Genomic DNA, 17,912 nt, shown 5'->3' with positions numbered 1-17,912 from the left:
AGGGTGTGTGTGGCGCTGGGCACTCGCCAACTCCATGGCCCATGGTGCTGGGCACTCACCAACCCCATGGCCCATGGTGTGGCCAAGTTGCAGGGCAGCAAGGGGCACATGACCAGAACTATCCAAAGTCCCACGACGCACTGAGGGAGACTAGGTTATATGACGGTGGAGACTGATGTCACCATGACACCTCCTGGACAGATTCTCCGTGCCACCATAACACTCCTGGATCACAGGATGGTCTCTACCTTTCCCCATCCCCCATCACCAGGACAGTGCGCAGAAGAGGGGTGGTGACAGGGTACTAACTAGGAATCTAAAATGTTAAACAGTTAACAGATATAATTTTAATAATTTAAACAGGTACTTTTTAACAATATTTACATCCCTACTTGCAATCACGTAACATCAGTGGGAAAACATGAATTGTTTGTATGCAAAAGCAACAATAAGAAGGTATTTAAATATTTATGTTTACTATAGTTTAATAGCCAGAAACAAGGAGACTCAATGCAACATGACAAGCCAGATCTCCAGGTTCCAGTAAGTGCTCTGCAGACAACCACCACGCATTTGCTATGTAAGAAAATAGTTAATACATGCAGAACTGTTTATCTTTAGTGGCAAAATTTAGCAACTAAAAATTGATCTAAACCATAAGTTAGAAATGGAAGTTCTCAACTTACCTTAGTGTTCGTACAAGATCTTCCTCGCTTATATTCTTTATGACTTACTCTTTTATCAAGTTTGTTCCACAAAGCTTTGGCCTTCCAGCTGGTTACCTTTGACTTCAGTTTTGGATAGAAATTTCTGTAGTCCAATGGATCCAGTTCAAGTTGACGGGTGAGGATATTAAAGGCCTGAATGGTACCTTTGCATGTTGATGCTTGTACAAAGTTTTCAAATATCTGGCCACCTTGGCTGTGCTTTTCATCATCGTTTTCCCCCATGTTCTGAGCAGTGTGTGTAGAAAGGGCTAAACTTGAACTGTGGTGCTCTGATACAGGCGCCAGACACTATCAAGTACTTCTAAGAATATTATACCTAGAAAAGAAAGTCAAATTAACATATTTTCAACCCAGTGAAGATCAAAAGCCTACAAATCATATTTAAAACCAGCTAGATACAAGCATGCAGAAATGAAAGGCTCTCTAAATGAGCCAAAGTGCAGAATAAAGTTAGTAATGGCATGAAATATACCAACTGCAGAAATTATAAATAAAATTATGACACCTCTGCAATGAGGATGTTGTGAAGGCCAAGACTGTAACACGGTTCAAAAAACGAACTAGATAAATTCATGGAGGAGAGGTCCATCAATGGCTACCCGCCAGGATGGGCAGAAATGCAAAACCATGCTCTGAAGTGTCCCTAGCCTCCGTTTGCCAGAAGCTGGGAATGGGCAACAGGGGATGGATCATTTGATTATTACCTGTTCTATTATTCCCTCTGAAACACCTGGCACTGGCCGCTGTCAGAAGACAGGATACTGGGCCAGATGGACCATTGGTCTGATCCAGTATGGCCGTTCTTATGTTCTTAATGCTAGGCATCAATTTATTTCATAAAGATCATTATGAACATCCTTAAACACTCTAATTTCAAGTTGAAGGACAACTCATTCCCCCTATAACACTATCACATTTGTCTAATGACAATCATTTTTGGCCTTATTCTACTAGCTAGCAATCGATACCATTCTGACAACAACTTCACACATAGTAATTCCTCAGAAGCATCCCTCAACCATAACTGTAGTCAGAGCCTTGTACCTCTGGGAGTTGGCCACAAGTCAACACTGTATTGTTTTAAAGAAAGATGTCCAATTACAGCTAGGGCATTGGTATATAACTAACCCAGAACAACTTAGATTCAGCATGAAGAGCCTGTTCATCTTGTCATCAGTTGCATGCAGAAAACATTTAGGATGTCTGGAGCATCACGTCTTGTTACTCCAAAACTGAAATTCCAGGGGGAAAAAAAAAAAAAAAAAAAAAAAAAAAAAAAAGGACCTACTCCATTCTTCCAACCCCCGTATGAACCATGCACGAATGAAAAAGAATCTAGTACTCTCCAGTATAAGGAAGGTAATCCTGCATTCTTTGCACATTGTTATTTAGAATGATTACATTCATGTAATGAGTAATTCATGTTCCTCGTGGTCAAACCACATGCAGTATTTAGGACAACTACTATTGGAGTTGTGAGAAGAGAAAGGTACTCTAATTAGTGTACATTTTAAAAGTACTGAAATAACTTTGTCAGGCCACTTCTAGATCCTACTTTAACCCCTCATTCTGAATTTCAGACACTCCCCAGTAAAGTCATCCCAGGTCAAAAGATTTAGATTCCCAAGTTCTTATTCCCCCCCCCCCTCCCCAAGAGAATTAAGATGGATTATTTAGCTGCTTACAACTGGTGAGAGCTTACCTGGATTCAAGTCCCAGAGTTTTAAGTGGGGCCAGTCATATTCCTTTCTTCCTGCTATTAAGGAATTACCTACTATTCCAAACACAATACCAAACTGAGGCTTGTTTAATCTCCCACATAATTAGTTATTTTAGTTGGACCCCCATCAGTTGGCTTTTAGATTTAAAATAAATTGTCAGAAGGGCCTTTGCAGATACAGTTTTAATTTAACATTGTTCACAAACCATTCATTCTCTACCCATGTTTGCTTCAAATGGAAAGGGAAGCCAAAATAATCAATGTATTTAAATTAAGAGGAGACCCATCACATAAATCTTGCACTCTTTCAACATGAATGAATATAGGCAACCTATAAAAGCCTCCCGTGGGAAGAAACAGAGAAGCATTTGGAATGCTTACATTTTGTGGCCATGCTTAAAATAAATAACCTTTGCTTTTACATCATTCTGTTGCCATTTTAGGGTATAATAAATTTCCAGTGTTGAGAGTTTGTACCTTTTCTTGGACCTAGGGCCATGATTAAATACTTGTTGCCAAAAATAAGTTAGGCAATTTTGTTTTCCAGTCTGAGTTCCTCATTTGTGGTATGCTCCCTGTTCATTTGTGAAGGGCTTCACAAAGCAAAAAACAACCTTTCCCTTGCTCCATCTCTCAGAGGCTCTAATCTTGCCAGGAACTGAGCACTTCCACTTCCATTCAGCACCTTTGAAGGTTCAAGCCCAAGTGATTAAATATTAACTTCTCAAAATACATCCACGGATGTATGAAAGTCAGCATATGGAAACCAGTGAAAAGTAAAGGAGTGATATAGCTATAGTCACCCACTTAGGGCATGTCTACATTTGCCATTTAAAATGGAAAATGTCCCCTTTTTCCGCAAAAACCATGGGAGCATCTACGCTTGCCAATGACTTTTTGCGGTGAAACTCAGAAGTTTCACCGCAAAAAGAAAACTACCTCCACAAGAGGCATACAGATCTTACCGGTGATGCTTTTGCAGTGAGGTGCAAGTGAAGACATGCTCTTCCTGTTTACACAGCTTTTAGCCTTCACAGGATATCCCATAGTGCCTATGTGACCACTCTGGCCAGCAGCTCTGCTGCTGTGACACCAGGTAAACAGACATCCACTCCTCCCCTGTAAAGCCCCAGAAACTTTGAAACTCCCCTTCTTGTTTTCTTGGCAAGTGCTCACTTATTTGGCCAGGTAACAATGACCAGGTAACAAGCAAAAGGATCCCCTGCTTGGAGCAATGCTGAGCTACTGGAGCTGATCAGTGTTTCAGGAGAGGAGGCTGTGCAGGGACCCAGGATGCCCTGCAATCGCTTCCCACAGGACTTATCAAAATGGAGAAAGCTGCACTGTGGGATAGCTGCCCTCAGTGCACTGCTCTCATCAGTGATGGAAGTGCTGCAAATATAAACACTCTCTGTTACCTGTGGAAGTAAGTGAGTCACAAACAAGCGCTCTTCTTTTACCGGTTCACTATCGCTATTGAAATAGACAGCGCAAAAACTCTGCAAGTGTAGAAATAGCCTATTAAATTTGCTGGCCTCTGCCAGAGTTATCGTTTCTTGCAGCAAAAACCTGATAACTTCAGGAAAAAAATCTATCCCTGGGGAATGGTCAATGTGCCGACATAACCACCAATAACTCCTTGTCTGAGCAGTCACCAGGATACCTGGAAGAAGCCCTTCCACAAGTTTTTATATCACACCACGCACTGACACTTTCGGACAGCACTCCAGAGCACCTAAACCATTAGTGCTTTTTGAGTTTGTAGAGGGCTCAAAATCAATCAAAAGGAAAGAGGCACTTTCCTGCCTTCCACTGACTCTTGGCTCCTAGCAACCAGAAGACATCAGCCTCTAAGAGATATAAAATAAAAGAAAATAAAAGTTTGGTGCGTGGCCCATCTAGAAAGCTTCCTTGAATTGGGGGGGGGGGGGGCCTCTTATAGCCAAGAGAGTCCCAACCAAGTTTTGATTCCACCTGACTTTTTTAGGGTTGAGGAGAATCTTCCTACTTCCTCCACCTTTTATGCACTCATGGGCTCTTTGTCACAGTAACACTCACTCCAGCTGAAGGGGGCAGGATTCTAGTCTAGTCTTCTAGAGCCCATCCACAGCATTGCAAAAACTAGCTGAGTTGGAGTGTCAGAGGATTTTAATGTGAAGGGGAAGGTGGTGGCGGGATTGGGGGGGGAGGGGTTGTTGCATCAGTCTTGAGTGGTATTTAAGCATCCTTCATCCAAACTCCCTGTGAGTACAGCATGACTAGGGATCTTCAGGAGGAAAAAGAGGGGAAGGATCTCCAGCAGACAGGACTAGTCATTCTATGCAGCATGCCTCCATCTTAACCACCACTTGGAAAACTCCCCTCTAAAAATGCCATCAGATAAGCCAACAACATTTACATGCCCTCTGTGCTTTCTACCCTCACTTTGCAAAGGAAAGGGGAAGAGGAGGAGTGTAAGGCATTGGCAGAGTAGTGGGAGCCAGTGGCAGCATGACTCAAAAAGAAACCATGCTGTTGAGAAGAGAGATAGGATATCAGAAGCAGTACAGATAGGCAGCCCCTTTATGAAGACAGAAGGATTCCTGTCCCCTTCATATAGCCTTGAGTGGAAGTCAGGAACTCCATAAAGTGAGGTTTGTCCATTGTCCCAACTAACTCCCTCCACCCCCTGTCTGTGGGGCTGTTTCAAAGAAGGAAAGTCTTTAGGACAGTCAGTTTCCAAAATAATCCTCAAACTATTTAATATGGACAAAGCGAAATCTCAGCAGAGACATTTGCTCACTGGCTGAATTATTTTTTATTTTGTTAGTTGTGTCAGAGGTCAAGTTCTTCACAAAAGCCACACTTTGTGGTTTGAAGGACATGAGGCACAGGAGACTCTGGTTACTGTGAATTCCAGATTGCTACTGAAAACACCATGGCTCTAATTTTGGCAGGAGCATTATGTTGACCAATGACGATGGAGAGTGCATGGAAGAGGAAATGCTGATGCTCTCCAGAAAGCTTGTTCTGAGCATTCACTGCTACTTCACGGGACACTGCACACGCTGAGCTCACCAAAAACGACGCAGTGAAGTCTGTCCACTGGAGTTGAATGGAATAATTCTTAACCACAAATAAATACATCTGATTCAGTACTATCTAAAATGCTTTTAATGATTTAAGAGGAAATAAATACAAACTCCACCAGCGTATAGGGAAATATTTGATTTCAGACTTTCCTTGTGCTTGGATTTACTGCCACTGATAAATTTATGTTTTTAAAATGCAAATCATTCTGGAGATGAAACAAAGTTGAAAGTCTCAAAGGCACATGTTGTTGCTGAAATCTTAGACTATATTATCCAAGTGATTCTGGAAACAATGAAGCACATAATTGTGTCTTTATCTAGGATAAAGAAAGTGAATTTAAAGGCTTACCTAAATATCATGCCCCCAAAAGATAAATCTGGGGGCATGGTAATATGTGGGAATGAAAGTTTGGGGTTTTGTCTATCTGAGATCAGAACCTCCACTGCCTTCAGTGATTTTGGTCAAGCCGAAGACCAGGAATATTCTCCACTGTAACTCCCAACTGTCACACATTCTAAGTCTCATGCCAGGACTTGCTCTTTACTAAAAATGTTGACAGTACAGTGGAAGATTTTGGCATAGTTGCAGGCAGCAGTTACAGAGGATGGAAACAGGAATGAGAGCAGTGGGGAAGAGCTGATGTTCCTTCTAGTTGCCCACCCTCCAACTCTGCCTTACACTACCCCCAATTAAAAATGCTAACTTTCAGGTGAGATGCCAGCTGAAGTATCCTTTGTCATCCCTGGTGGTTATGCAGGAAGAATGTAAAAGATGCAATTAGGTTTTTTATAAAGAAAAATAGCCTGGGTAGTGGAGGTATAAATGCCAGTTCCTTGGTAAATATTTCCTCTTTCAATGAAACAGATTCAAAAGTGGTCAGTTGTGTGAGAGAACACAAGGGACTACTTCCTTTGCTATCACAGCCATTACAAATGCCAGTAGCTTGTTACTCAGAAGTATATGAATACAACAGGCACTGAACTGCATAAAAATATAGGAGCAATCCACACTAGAACTACTTTAATTTTTACAGAGCAATATAAAATTTTTCAGTAGGGGAATAAAAAATTCATTAGGGGAATTCATTAGGGGAATAAAAATAATTCAAAAGCTGTCTGTTTAACATGAAAAGTTATTTCGTAGTCAGACATTATGTTGCTCTCTTTTTAATATTTGAGAACATATTTCTTGAGTGGATTGTAAAAAGATTAAATTCCAAGTATTCCAATACCATTATTGAAACTGGAATCAGGATCAAAGCCTTAACTCTTCCATACTTACTGAGAGTAAAACTTCTGCCTTGAGACTTGAGTTAGGCATGCAGAATACAATGAACTTGTTGTTTTTAACCTTAAGCAAACATCATAAGCAAAGGAATGGATTTTGCAGCATTTGTAGTAATCATTTACTTTGGCCTTTCTCCACTTCTACCTTTTTTTGTTCCCCCTTCTCTTTTACAGAAGAAGCCACTTTATTTCTGCTCTAACTGGGCCTATATACTGTGATAAGCACAGGACCAGGGACAATCAGCAACTGTTCTGAAAAGCAATTCCTCTTGCTTGGCTCATGAAAGTCTGAAAGCTTAGTACCATTACAATTAGATTTGCAAGTGAAACTAGCAGCACTACAGGGCTTTCTAGGCTTTCCAAATTAGCTTCTACTTACATTACACATTTTGTTTTTATAGCCACTGTTTTAAATAGAAATATTTATATTTAGAGGAAAACAATTATTTCCCCCCACTCCCCAACTGTCATAATAACCAGGTGGTGGTTTTTTGTTTGTTTTTTAAGATTTTATTCTGCTAATAACAAAGCAAAATCTTTCTTCACTTCACTTAGAAAACTAGTTAAAATACATAATCCAAACTGCTTGAAATATTGTTTACTCGTGGCTCTGAATCTGTGCACAAGCCTAAAATTCAACAATAACTAAAGATGTTTCTGAACAAAGCCTCAAAGTTTTCTTCCTTTATTAATAACTGAAGCTGTTGGTTCGTTTCTTCTTTTGGTTAGTTAGGTTTGGATTTTGTTTTGTTTTTTTCATTTTTACAAAAAGCTGACTTATACAAAACTTCTGCAAAATAATTTTTGTGGTCAAGTATGGAATTCAAAACAGTTCCTACCAAGACACTCTGTGCTTATGAACTTACAAGGTTACCGTACATGCTATCAGCTTGCTTTGTTGGAGTTATATGAGACATTTTAAACACTGACCTTCCAACAAGTTCTGCTCAGCCAAGTTATCCTGCTCCATCTGGAATCAACAAAAATTAAATATACCTAGAAGCACGTATCTACGCACCCATCAACACTTTTCAGTGTATACTTGCATATCTTCATGGGAAAGGCCTCTTCAGTCTACTAGAATTCTACAGATTTATTAGAAGTAGCATTTTCATTTATTTTTATCTACAAACCTAGGCACATTTCACATATTTGATATGCAGCTTACACTTTTAGTGCACACCAGTTTCTTCATACTATTAAACCAGTGTTTCCACTTTCATTATGGAAATATGCAACCATACATGTAACCCATGCCATCACAATCTGGTTCTTTGTACCCTCTATTGGCTAAGTCACATAAAGATGTTGGATTCTGCTACTGCATCCAAAATATTGGATACTGCCCAGTTAGCTCAGTCAAAGCCTGGTACTTTACTGCTTGAGCATAAAAAGGACCTGGTCTATAAGCTCTGAGGCAGACGCGAACTCAGAAACCTCTATACATGGCTTAGCCACCTGAGGGAAACAAAACCACAAGGCATTAGCATGATTTACACATGGATACATTCTTGAAATCTGAACAAAAAACAAGAAGAACATGAACTTGCAAACCATCATTCATGCAAGTAGTGCTGACCTGCACAAGAAGTCCTATCATCCTCTGATGCAGGCCCAAATATTGCAAGTGAATCCTAAGGACAAAGTACTTTCCCATATCTCCCATGCAAAAGTAAAACTTAACAAGAGTATTCAAGTTCTTGTATTTCAGAGCAAGTGAATGTGACACTTCATTCATCCTATTGTATTTCTGGAAAATTTAAGCTCTGTTAGCTTTAAGTTCCAGCATTAGGACAACTAAGTTCTTCAGTCTAATTACCATTTTGTGATGTGAGCACTACAGAAATAGTTGCTTCTGATTAAGATCTGGTCTAGTCCTTTTTATGTTGGAACCAAGCAGTGTTACTGCCTTTGCTTCCTGGCTTTGCTTTATGCTTTATCCAAGACGCTCAGCAAAGACAACTGAAGTTAACCGGTAGCTGTAAAACTAATAAAGATTAAAAATAGCCTTGTATGTTAAAATAAAGCTAACCACACCCTTAGTGAAACTTAATCCCATTTTATTTGTCTGGTATTACGGATTCATATGGTGAAGACTTTCAAGATGAACAGTCACTCTGCAGTTCTTCTTTCAATATTCGCCCTAAATTAAAATTGTTCCCAAATGTAATCCTCAGACAGAGTCATAGAAACGTAGGACTGGAAGGGACCTCGAGAAGTCACCAAGTTCTAGTCCCTGCTCTCTGGCAGGATCCAGTAAAACTAGACCATCCCTGGCAGGTGTTTGTCCAACCTGTTTTTAAAAACCTCCAGTGAACCTCCTTGGAAGCCTATTCCAACCTCCTTGGAAGCCTATTCCAGATCTTAAACTACCCTTATAGTTTAAAAATTAATCCTAATATCTAACCTCAGTCTCCCTTGCTGCAGATTAAGTCCATTACTTCTTGTCCTACCTTGAAGACATGCAGAACAACTGAGTACCAGTTTCTTTATAGCAGCCTTTAACATATTTGAAGACTTCTCAGGTTCTCCCCTCCCCCGCTCCCCCAGTCCTCTTTTCTTAAGATTAAACATGCCCAGTTTTTTTTGTTTGATTGTTTGTTTTTTTAGACTTTTCCTCATAGGTCAGGTTTCCAAACCTTTCACCATTTTCTGTTGCTCTCCTCTGGACTCTCCAATTTGTCCACATCTTTTCTAAAACGTGGCACCCAGAACTGGACACTACTCTTGCTGAAGCCTCCCCAGTGATGAGTAGAGTGGGACAATTACCTTCTGTGTCTTCCATATGACACTCCTGTTAATACACTGCATAATATTTGCTTTTTTTCACAACTGCATCACATTGTTGATTCATGTTCAATTTGTGATTTACTACAATCCCCAGATCCTTTTCAGAAGGATCACCACCCAGCTAGTAATTCCCCTTTTGTAGTTGTGCATTTGATTTTTCCTAAGTGGAGTATCTGTCTTTATTAAATTTAATCTTGTTGAATTCAGACCAATTCTCCAATTTGTCAAGGTTGTTTTGAATTCTAATCTTGTCCTCCAAAACATTTGCACCTCCTTCCCAGCTTCGTGTCATCTGCACATTTTGTAAACATATTCTCCACTCCATTACCCAAGTCATTAATGAAAACACTGAACGAATATACTGACCCTGGAGGACCCCATTAGATACACCCTCACACTTTGACAGTGAGCCATAACTACACTACGAGTAAGGTCTTGCAACCAGATGTGTGCCCACTTTACAGTAATTTAATCTAGACCACATTTCTCTAGTTTGCTTATGAGAATATCACGTGGGACTATATCAAATGCCTTACTAAAATAAAGATATATCACATCTACTGCTTCCCCCTTCCCTCATCCACTAGGTCAGTAACCCTAAAGAAGCAAATGAGGTTGGTTTTCCATGGATTTGTTCTTGACAAATCCATGCTGCCTATTCTTTACAACCCTATTATCCTCCAGGTGCTTACACCCTGATTGCTTAATAACTTATTCCAATATCTTCCCAAGTATTGAAATTAGGCTGGCTGACTGTAATTCCCTGGGTCCTCTTCCTTCTCCTTTTTACATATAGGTACCCAGGGGAAGGAGGGGAATGTGCCCAACTTGGCAGAAGAGCAGAAATAGATTATAGGAGTAGCTGCAATGGAGAAATCCATGTCAGCTGCACAACAAATTGGGTACATTCAGGGAAGTCTGGAACTCTTTTCTAGAAAAAAGAAACTTAGCACAGGTGGATAGCCTATATTAGAGATTTTCAGGCACCTCTCTCTCATGTAAACACCACAAAGAACTCACCAGTGAAAGAGCTCTTGAACTGAAGAGAACTAAAGGAATTCAAAAAACCTCACATACGTGTAAAGTACACACACACACGTACAATCAAGCAGCCTTGATTAGCAGCAATTAGTAACAATTAAAATATATCCTATACATGTCAGCTTCTCTCCAGGGAGTTCCAGAAACAGCACAAGCATGTACAAGCCTGTGTAATCATGTACACCAGACTAACTTTGCCTACTACTAATGTAATTGAGTAATAACACTAATATATATCATGGCCTACTCTATATAAATTTTCTGGTAACCCAGTGAAATGCAGCTAAAATCTTCAGATTTGGTTTTTAAATTAATAACTTTGAAATATTAAAACATTCCTTTTAAGTTTCTAATATATATGTACACATTTTACAGTTAAATTTTCCAGGATATTGTGTCTATATTGTGACAAAGTTCCTCTGCTACCTTGGCGGGTCCTGCACTTATTTGGCAGATTTGCTCACCTCAGTGATCTTCCCCACAGTCTGGGTCAACTTCTCCTGTGTCTGATCAGGAGTTGGAAGGTTTAGGGGGAACCCGGGCCCACCCTCTACTCCGGGTTCCAGCCCAGGGCCCTGTGATTTGCAGCTGTCTATAGTGCCTCCTGTAACAGCTGCATGACAGCGACAACTCCCTGCGGCTACTCCCTATGGCCTCCTCCAAATAGATCTTTATTCCCTCACACAGACCTTCCTTCTAGTGTCTGATAATGCTTGTACTCCTTACCTCCAGCAGCCACCCTCTCACTCTCAGCTCCTTGTCCTCTTGCTCCCAGCTCCTCACACGCACTTCCTCTCCTTTGACCCTCCCCTCCCTGACTGGAGTGAGCTCCTTTTTAAACCTAGGTGCCCTGATTAGCCTTCCTTGATTGATTAGAACACCTGCAGCCAGCCTGTCTGCCTTAATTGGCTCTAGCAGGTTCCGATGACTCTAGTGCAGCCCTGCTCTGGCCACTCAGGGGGACAGAAAAACTACTCCACCCAGTGACCAGTATATTTGCTTCTACCAGACTCCTGTACCCTACTGCCTGGGCCTGTCACGGGGGTGTGTGTGTGTAAAGATTCAGTAATTAAATAAGCATCAATACATTTTGAAAGCCTGAATACAAAACTGATTAAAAAATCAATGACTCTTGAAATTATTGAACATATATACCAAAATAATATATTGAATTTGAATGTTGTTTAGACGGTTATAAAAGAATGAAAGTTAACATGTTTTTAGATCTGCTGTGTAGCACAATGAGATATAAACACTAAGAGTTTATGTTGATGTTTTTCTGGTTAAAACCAAAAGGAGGAGGGAAGTGCAAAAAATATATTAAGGACCTATATTAAAGACACAAGAAGCAATTTAATAAAAAGCGTCCAACAAGCAATGACATCTTCTAGCACAATATTCATCCTATTTAAAGTACGTTATAAATACATTGTCACTGAAACAATTAATGGGACAAACTTAAAATCTAGTGAGAATCCTGGCTTGTTTCCCCCCTCCCCATAAAGTATGTAATCGGTTTAAAGATAAACACAAACATACAACCATCAGAATGGGCCTGTTTTTACAGAACACAGCTTTTGCGCTTTCCTGCTGCTCTGTTGAGAGGTGATGTGTCTCAGAATGATTCAGACAAAGACTGCAAGCAGGGGCAGCTCCAATTCTGCCCCATATCTATTCAGGGGCAACGTCATAGACCTAATCACATCAGCCACATATCAGAGGCTCGTTCACGCTGCACATCTACCTATGTGATATATGCCATCATGTGCAGCAATGCCCCTGCCATGTACATTGACCAAACTGGGACAGTCTCTACACAAAAGAATAAATGGGACACAAAAACAGACATCACGAATTAGAACGTTGAAAAACCAGTCGGAGAACACTTCAATCTCCCTGGTCACTCGATTACAGACCTTAAAATCGCAATACTTCCACAAAAGAACTTCAAAAAACAGGTTCACGAGAAACTGCAGAACTGGAATTAATTTGCAAACTGGACACCATTAAATTAGGCTTGAATAAAGACTGGGAGTGGATGGGTCATTACACAAAGTAAAACCTATTTCCCCATGCTAATTTTCTCCCTCCCCTCCACTGTTACTCTTGTCAATTGTTGGAAATGGGCCATCCTGATTATCACTACAAACGTTTTTTTTTCTCCTGCTGATAATAGCTCACCTTAACCGATTACTCTCATTATAGTTAGTATGACAATAACCATTTTTTCATGTCCTCTGTGTATATATATCTTCCTACTGTATTTTCCACTGCATGCATCTGATGAAGTGGGTTTTTAGCCCATGAAAGCTTATGTTCAACTAAATTTGTTGGTCTCTAAGGTGCCATAAGTACTCCTCGTTCTTTTTGCTGATACAGACTAACACAGCTACCACTCTGAAACCTGTCACCATGCAAGAGTTTATAATGGCCTTTCCAGGGAAAGGAAACTCAAATAGGATAAGTCTGAGGAGAACTCTTTCATGGCTCTGAACTTCACTTCTCAGACTTTGTATGTCATGCCTCAGCGTGGCTGTGTGCAATACACTGGGAATTGTCCAGAATTTTTTAAAATAAAACTTTAAAATGAACATTGTTATAGTGTTTATATAGTCACTAACCAATTCATTTTCCTACAGTCAGACTTGAAAATTTATCTGAATCAGACAGAAATGCATGGGAGTCTCAAGCATACAGGAAAGAGGGGGAGGCTCTGATTTCTTTCCCCCCGTCCCTTTTTTGGAGGGAGTGTGTCTGTGGTTCAATTGCTTCCAGGTCCTATTTCATGTCAACCCACCACTGACTCCTAGCCAGAAAATGCTACTGGTGGGATGGGGTGGGGGGGGCAGTCAAAAGACTGCTATGGAGTTTTCAGGCAGTGAGCTGCACCACAATTTTTGATGAGGGCCTCCTTTGTAAGCTGAGAAGAGAGAAATGGCACCCACCTGCATCACCCAGTGGGGGAACTTGATTGGTGGGGAAGGGACATGGGCTCCATCAATGGAAAGCTGAGGCACAAAATTAAAAATGTCTCTAAAAAAAGTTATGATGAAATATGACACAGCCAAAGTCTGCTTCACCCTAACATTTCTCTGGAAGTAAAAGAACTAAAACTACAACAAAATGCTAGTCTACTGATATTATCGCTTTCATGAGGCAGATTGATAGACAGTTGGATTTAATCAAGTCCCATGCATCTTCTACAGCATGGAAGATCATATAAGAAAAACATTCCAAAATGCAGACAGAACTATTACTGACTTGCTCATAACTGTTAATCATACACATTCTAAACCCTGATTGTAAGAGTCTGTTAAGATCTGTTAAATGTGCTGTGCTAACAATATTAAAGCCAATGAGAAAAATACAGTTTCCAAGATTTTTCAATAACTGTCTTAAGCTCTCTTATGCAAAAATCACAGCCACTTGTTTCCAATTTTCCAACAGAGTGAACAAAATGTCTTTGAAGGAAACTTACAAAATGTTATCATCAGATCTTAATAGAAAATAAACCATGGGTCTGTTTGTTAGCAAATTCTTTTTCCATTTATTTTTGAACAACATTAGCTCTTATTTCCTTCCCTGAGTTTATGAAGGTACACCCACACTAGCCCTGCCTGCATTCCTGAAGTAGACATATAACAAGGTGGTATGTAAACAACTTCTAAAGGAGAAGCTAATTCTTCCACTGTCTTTTATACCTAACATTTGCTTTAGGACACAGTTGATTTGATTTAAAGCAAAATATCTGGCTGGGAAAGCTTGATTTGTAGGATGCCAATGTCAAAATATGCATAAATTCCCAAATAGCCTATGTTAAACTGGCATTAAGGCTGAGTACATATCAATAATTCAGGGCAAAAATCAAAACAAGTATTACAAACTCAGAAAGTCTGGAGCTAAGGATACCACTTAAAAGAAATTTAAACATCTTCACGTGTAGAAACAATCAGTAAAGCAGTCTGGGTGCCTTAACTCTGCCTATTAGCAATGCCATGCAATAACAATGTAATTATAATTATTGCACAATATTGTTTGCTTATTTTTAAAAGCCATACAATTTGTTCTCGATTTTCCCCCCTATGGGTCACTGTAGGGCACAGTTAAGGTTGCTTGGATGCCTTAACTGCATTTCCATACCTTACTATGTTTCAATTTCTTTTGAGAATACACAAAGCTCTTTGGGGCAGGGACCACCTTTTGTTCAGTGTTTGTACAGCACCTAGCACAAAGGAGTGCCAGTCATGGACCAGGACCCCAAGGCATGCCATCACAAATAAGCAAATAATCAATTGTCTTGGCAATCTGCACTTCTGTTTGGCAAACATATTTGTCAATTATGCATTGCAGCAGAATATACCTTCTTTATCCTTGCATGGGGATGTTTTCTCTCACCGTCTTGCCAAAGCCACACTGTGACTAGAGGCACTAAGCCTCTCTTTTATATTGTAGATCTCTACTTCTTCCATATACAGAACCCACAATTTTAAAGTGCGCCTCAGGCTTGTACAGGCCACACATACCTGGCTCTAGCCCAGTGGTTCGCAACCTTTCCAGACTACTGTAACCCTTTCAGAAGTCTGATTTGTCTTGTGTACCACCAAGTTTCACCTCACCAAGGAGAATGGAGTGGAAAACAGAGATGGGCTGAGGGGAAAAAAAAAAAAAAAAAAAAGAAAAAAAAATGGGATAAGCCCATCAAAACACTAAATGCCACGTGCAGACTAGCCCAGATTCCTTCATCACATCCTAAGGGAAGAATAGTACACACTGGTTAAGGATTACTCTGTCACAAAAACAACCCAGAATGGCAATAAGACTACCTGGAAGTGTTTAAAGATGACTGGTTATTAATTTCTCCACTTTTTCATTATTATGGAAGCCAGACTTCAGACATGACCCAGGATATAACTGAATTGATCTTTCCAGATGGGATTTTTGTTTGAAATATGTGAAATATTTCAATTCCAATAGTATAATCCCATTGCTATTGGCATTGTCACTAGCATTATTGAAGAGAAATCACAGTTGATGGGCAGCACAATGCAATAGGATAGCAGTATTGCTTTCCAGCACAAAAGTCGCATCATGAGATGAATGAAATTACAAGATTTGTCTCCAACTTTTTAACTGCAGTTAAAAGCTGTTTGTTTCAATGCTCACCTCACTGTTCCACCCACCCACATGAGTGCTATTCATCTGCACATTGACAAACTAACTTCAAGGAACCAGAAATATTTTCATTCAACCTGATAATTGAACACTAGCGCTCAATATTCAAACATGTGAATGTAATAATGATCTGAGAAGGAATAGGGAACGAGTTTAATGGTAAATGTCACAAGCTTTGAAAGCATTCAAAATAACTGTCTCTTTCGCATGTAGCATCAAACTACTGATCAACTCATTCTTAGAGCATCAAAATTTTATGTAGTATTACTGAGCGCTCAGGACAATAAGCAAAGCAATAAATAAATAAAATAGTGCACTAACACAGAGAAAGTTTGTGTAAGTGGCAAAACTTCTGTAATGCATTCCTCAATTGTGTGCCGTCGAAATGGAGCCAGAAGTTGTGATGCTTGCAGAAGTCAGATGATTATTTGCCCCAGATGGTATAATAGAGGGAGTATGTAAACCTGCCCTGGGTGACCTATACTAGCTGATATGAAAAACGACACAATTCCAAGCCTTCGCACTGGTATACCAAACCCTTGATAAAAATAGCAGAGTCCTGTGGCATCTTATAGACTAACAGAAGTATTGGAGCATGAGCTTTCATAGGTCTACATGCATCCAACGAAGTGGGTATTCACCCACGAAAGCTCAAGCTCCAATACTTCTGTTAGTCTACAAGGTGCCACAGGACTCTTTGCTGCTTTTACAGATCCAGACCAACACAGCTACCCCTCTGATACTTGATAAAAATAGCTTCCCAAGTATTTGCGCAATAGTTTCACCATCAATGATCCTGACTGTCATGGCTGACCAGGGTGAGTTTGCTTTTGGGCCCAACATTCAGATCAGGACTCATGTGAATATAAATATAAATTTTAGTTGATGATATTCAATGATTAAAAACTCTTCTAAAAAAGGTTCATAAGAGCCCTTGCTGGCTGCCTTTAGGATATGCAACAAGTCCCATTTTTTCTTTTAACCTAATTGGGATCATATTTCGCTCTCCCACTCATTTCTGCATCTTCCATTTCCCCCTCTCCAACCATATGTATTAGATGGGATATGATCCCTTTTGTAGATGAGGTGATTTGTCAGAGAAATCTTGGCTCTTCCCCAGCACCTAGAATTTATTCTCAGACTAGACATCATAATTTGATCTCTTTAATATTTGGCAGTTAGTTTTTATTTTGTAGTAGTAAGATGCTTTGTGATAAGTGCCCTTAAAGTACACTGAAAAAACAAACTGGTTCAACAATGAAAGTGTTCTATTGGATTAAGGCGACTAGACACATTAAGCAGTTAATAACCACATCATGGAAAGGGATTTATTTCTACTTTTCTAAGACTAACGTAATGGCATAACATACAGATAATGAGTTTGTTGTTTTCAATTTGTAATAAACAGAAGAAGCGAAGTCTAAAAAAGTGGGGAGAGTGGGGAAAAGAAATCAGATTCTAAGCTTCAGTCACAAGTCGCTACTACAATCTCTTCTAACGTTGCACTGTAGAATTAGTGTGCTACTTTGAACAGGTCAGAGGACACAAAAATTGGGGGAATGGCAAATAATGAAAAGGACAGGTCTGAATTGCTTGGTAAACTGAGCGTGAGCAAACAATATGCATTTTAATATGGCTAAATGCAAATGCATACATCTAGAAACAAAGAATGTAGGTCATACTTACCGGATGAAGCAGTAATTCTGAAAAAGATTTGGGGGTCATGGTGGATAATCAGACTACGATGGGCTCCCAGTGCAACGCTGTGGCCAAAAGAGTTGATGAAATCCTGGAATGCATCAAAAGGAGAATCTCAAGTAGAAGTAAACAGGTTATTTGAATTCTGTATTTGGCATTGGTCCAACTGTTGCTAGAATACTGTGTCCAGTTCTGATGCTCACAATTCAAGAAGATTATTGATAAATTGTAGAGGGTCAGATGAATTACAAAAATGATTAAAAGATTAGAAAACATGCCTTAAAGCGATTGATCTTCGAGTCTATTTAACTTAAAGAGAAAGTTAAGGAGTGACTTGATCAGTCTGTAAGTAATACATGGATTCTTCAATCTAGCAGACAAAGGTAGAATAAGGTGTAATTTTTA

At 39.7% G+C, this 17,912-nt stretch overlaps 1 protein-coding gene across 8 annotated transcripts in view; it reads right to left on the bottom strand.

Moving 5' to 3' along the window:
- MICAL2 (microtubule associated monooxygenase, calponin and LIM domain containing 2) overlaps positions 1-17,912 on the bottom strand; it is a 190,145-nt gene that overhangs the window by 157,483 nt on the left and 14,750 nt on the right. For all 8 annotated transcript variants that reach the window (XM_075065181.1, XM_032791802.2, XM_075065182.1 and 5 more), the window contains exon 2: positions 687-1,044. In XM_075065181.1, coding sequence (XP_074921282.1) covers positions 687-950 — 264 coding nt within the window. In that variant the 5' untranslated portion in view covers positions 951-1,044. The remainder of the gene's footprint in view (positions 1-686; positions 1,045-17,912) is intronic.

This window comes from Chelonoidis abingdonii, chromosome 4 (genome assembly GCF_003597395.2).
Source record: "Chelonoidis abingdonii isolate Lonesome George chromosome 4, CheloAbing_2.0, whole genome shotgun sequence".
Lineage (NCBI taxonomy): Eukaryota > Metazoa > Chordata > Testudines > Testudinidae > Chelonoidis > Chelonoidis abingdonii.
This window is presented reverse-complemented; position numbering and strand designations above follow the sequence as displayed.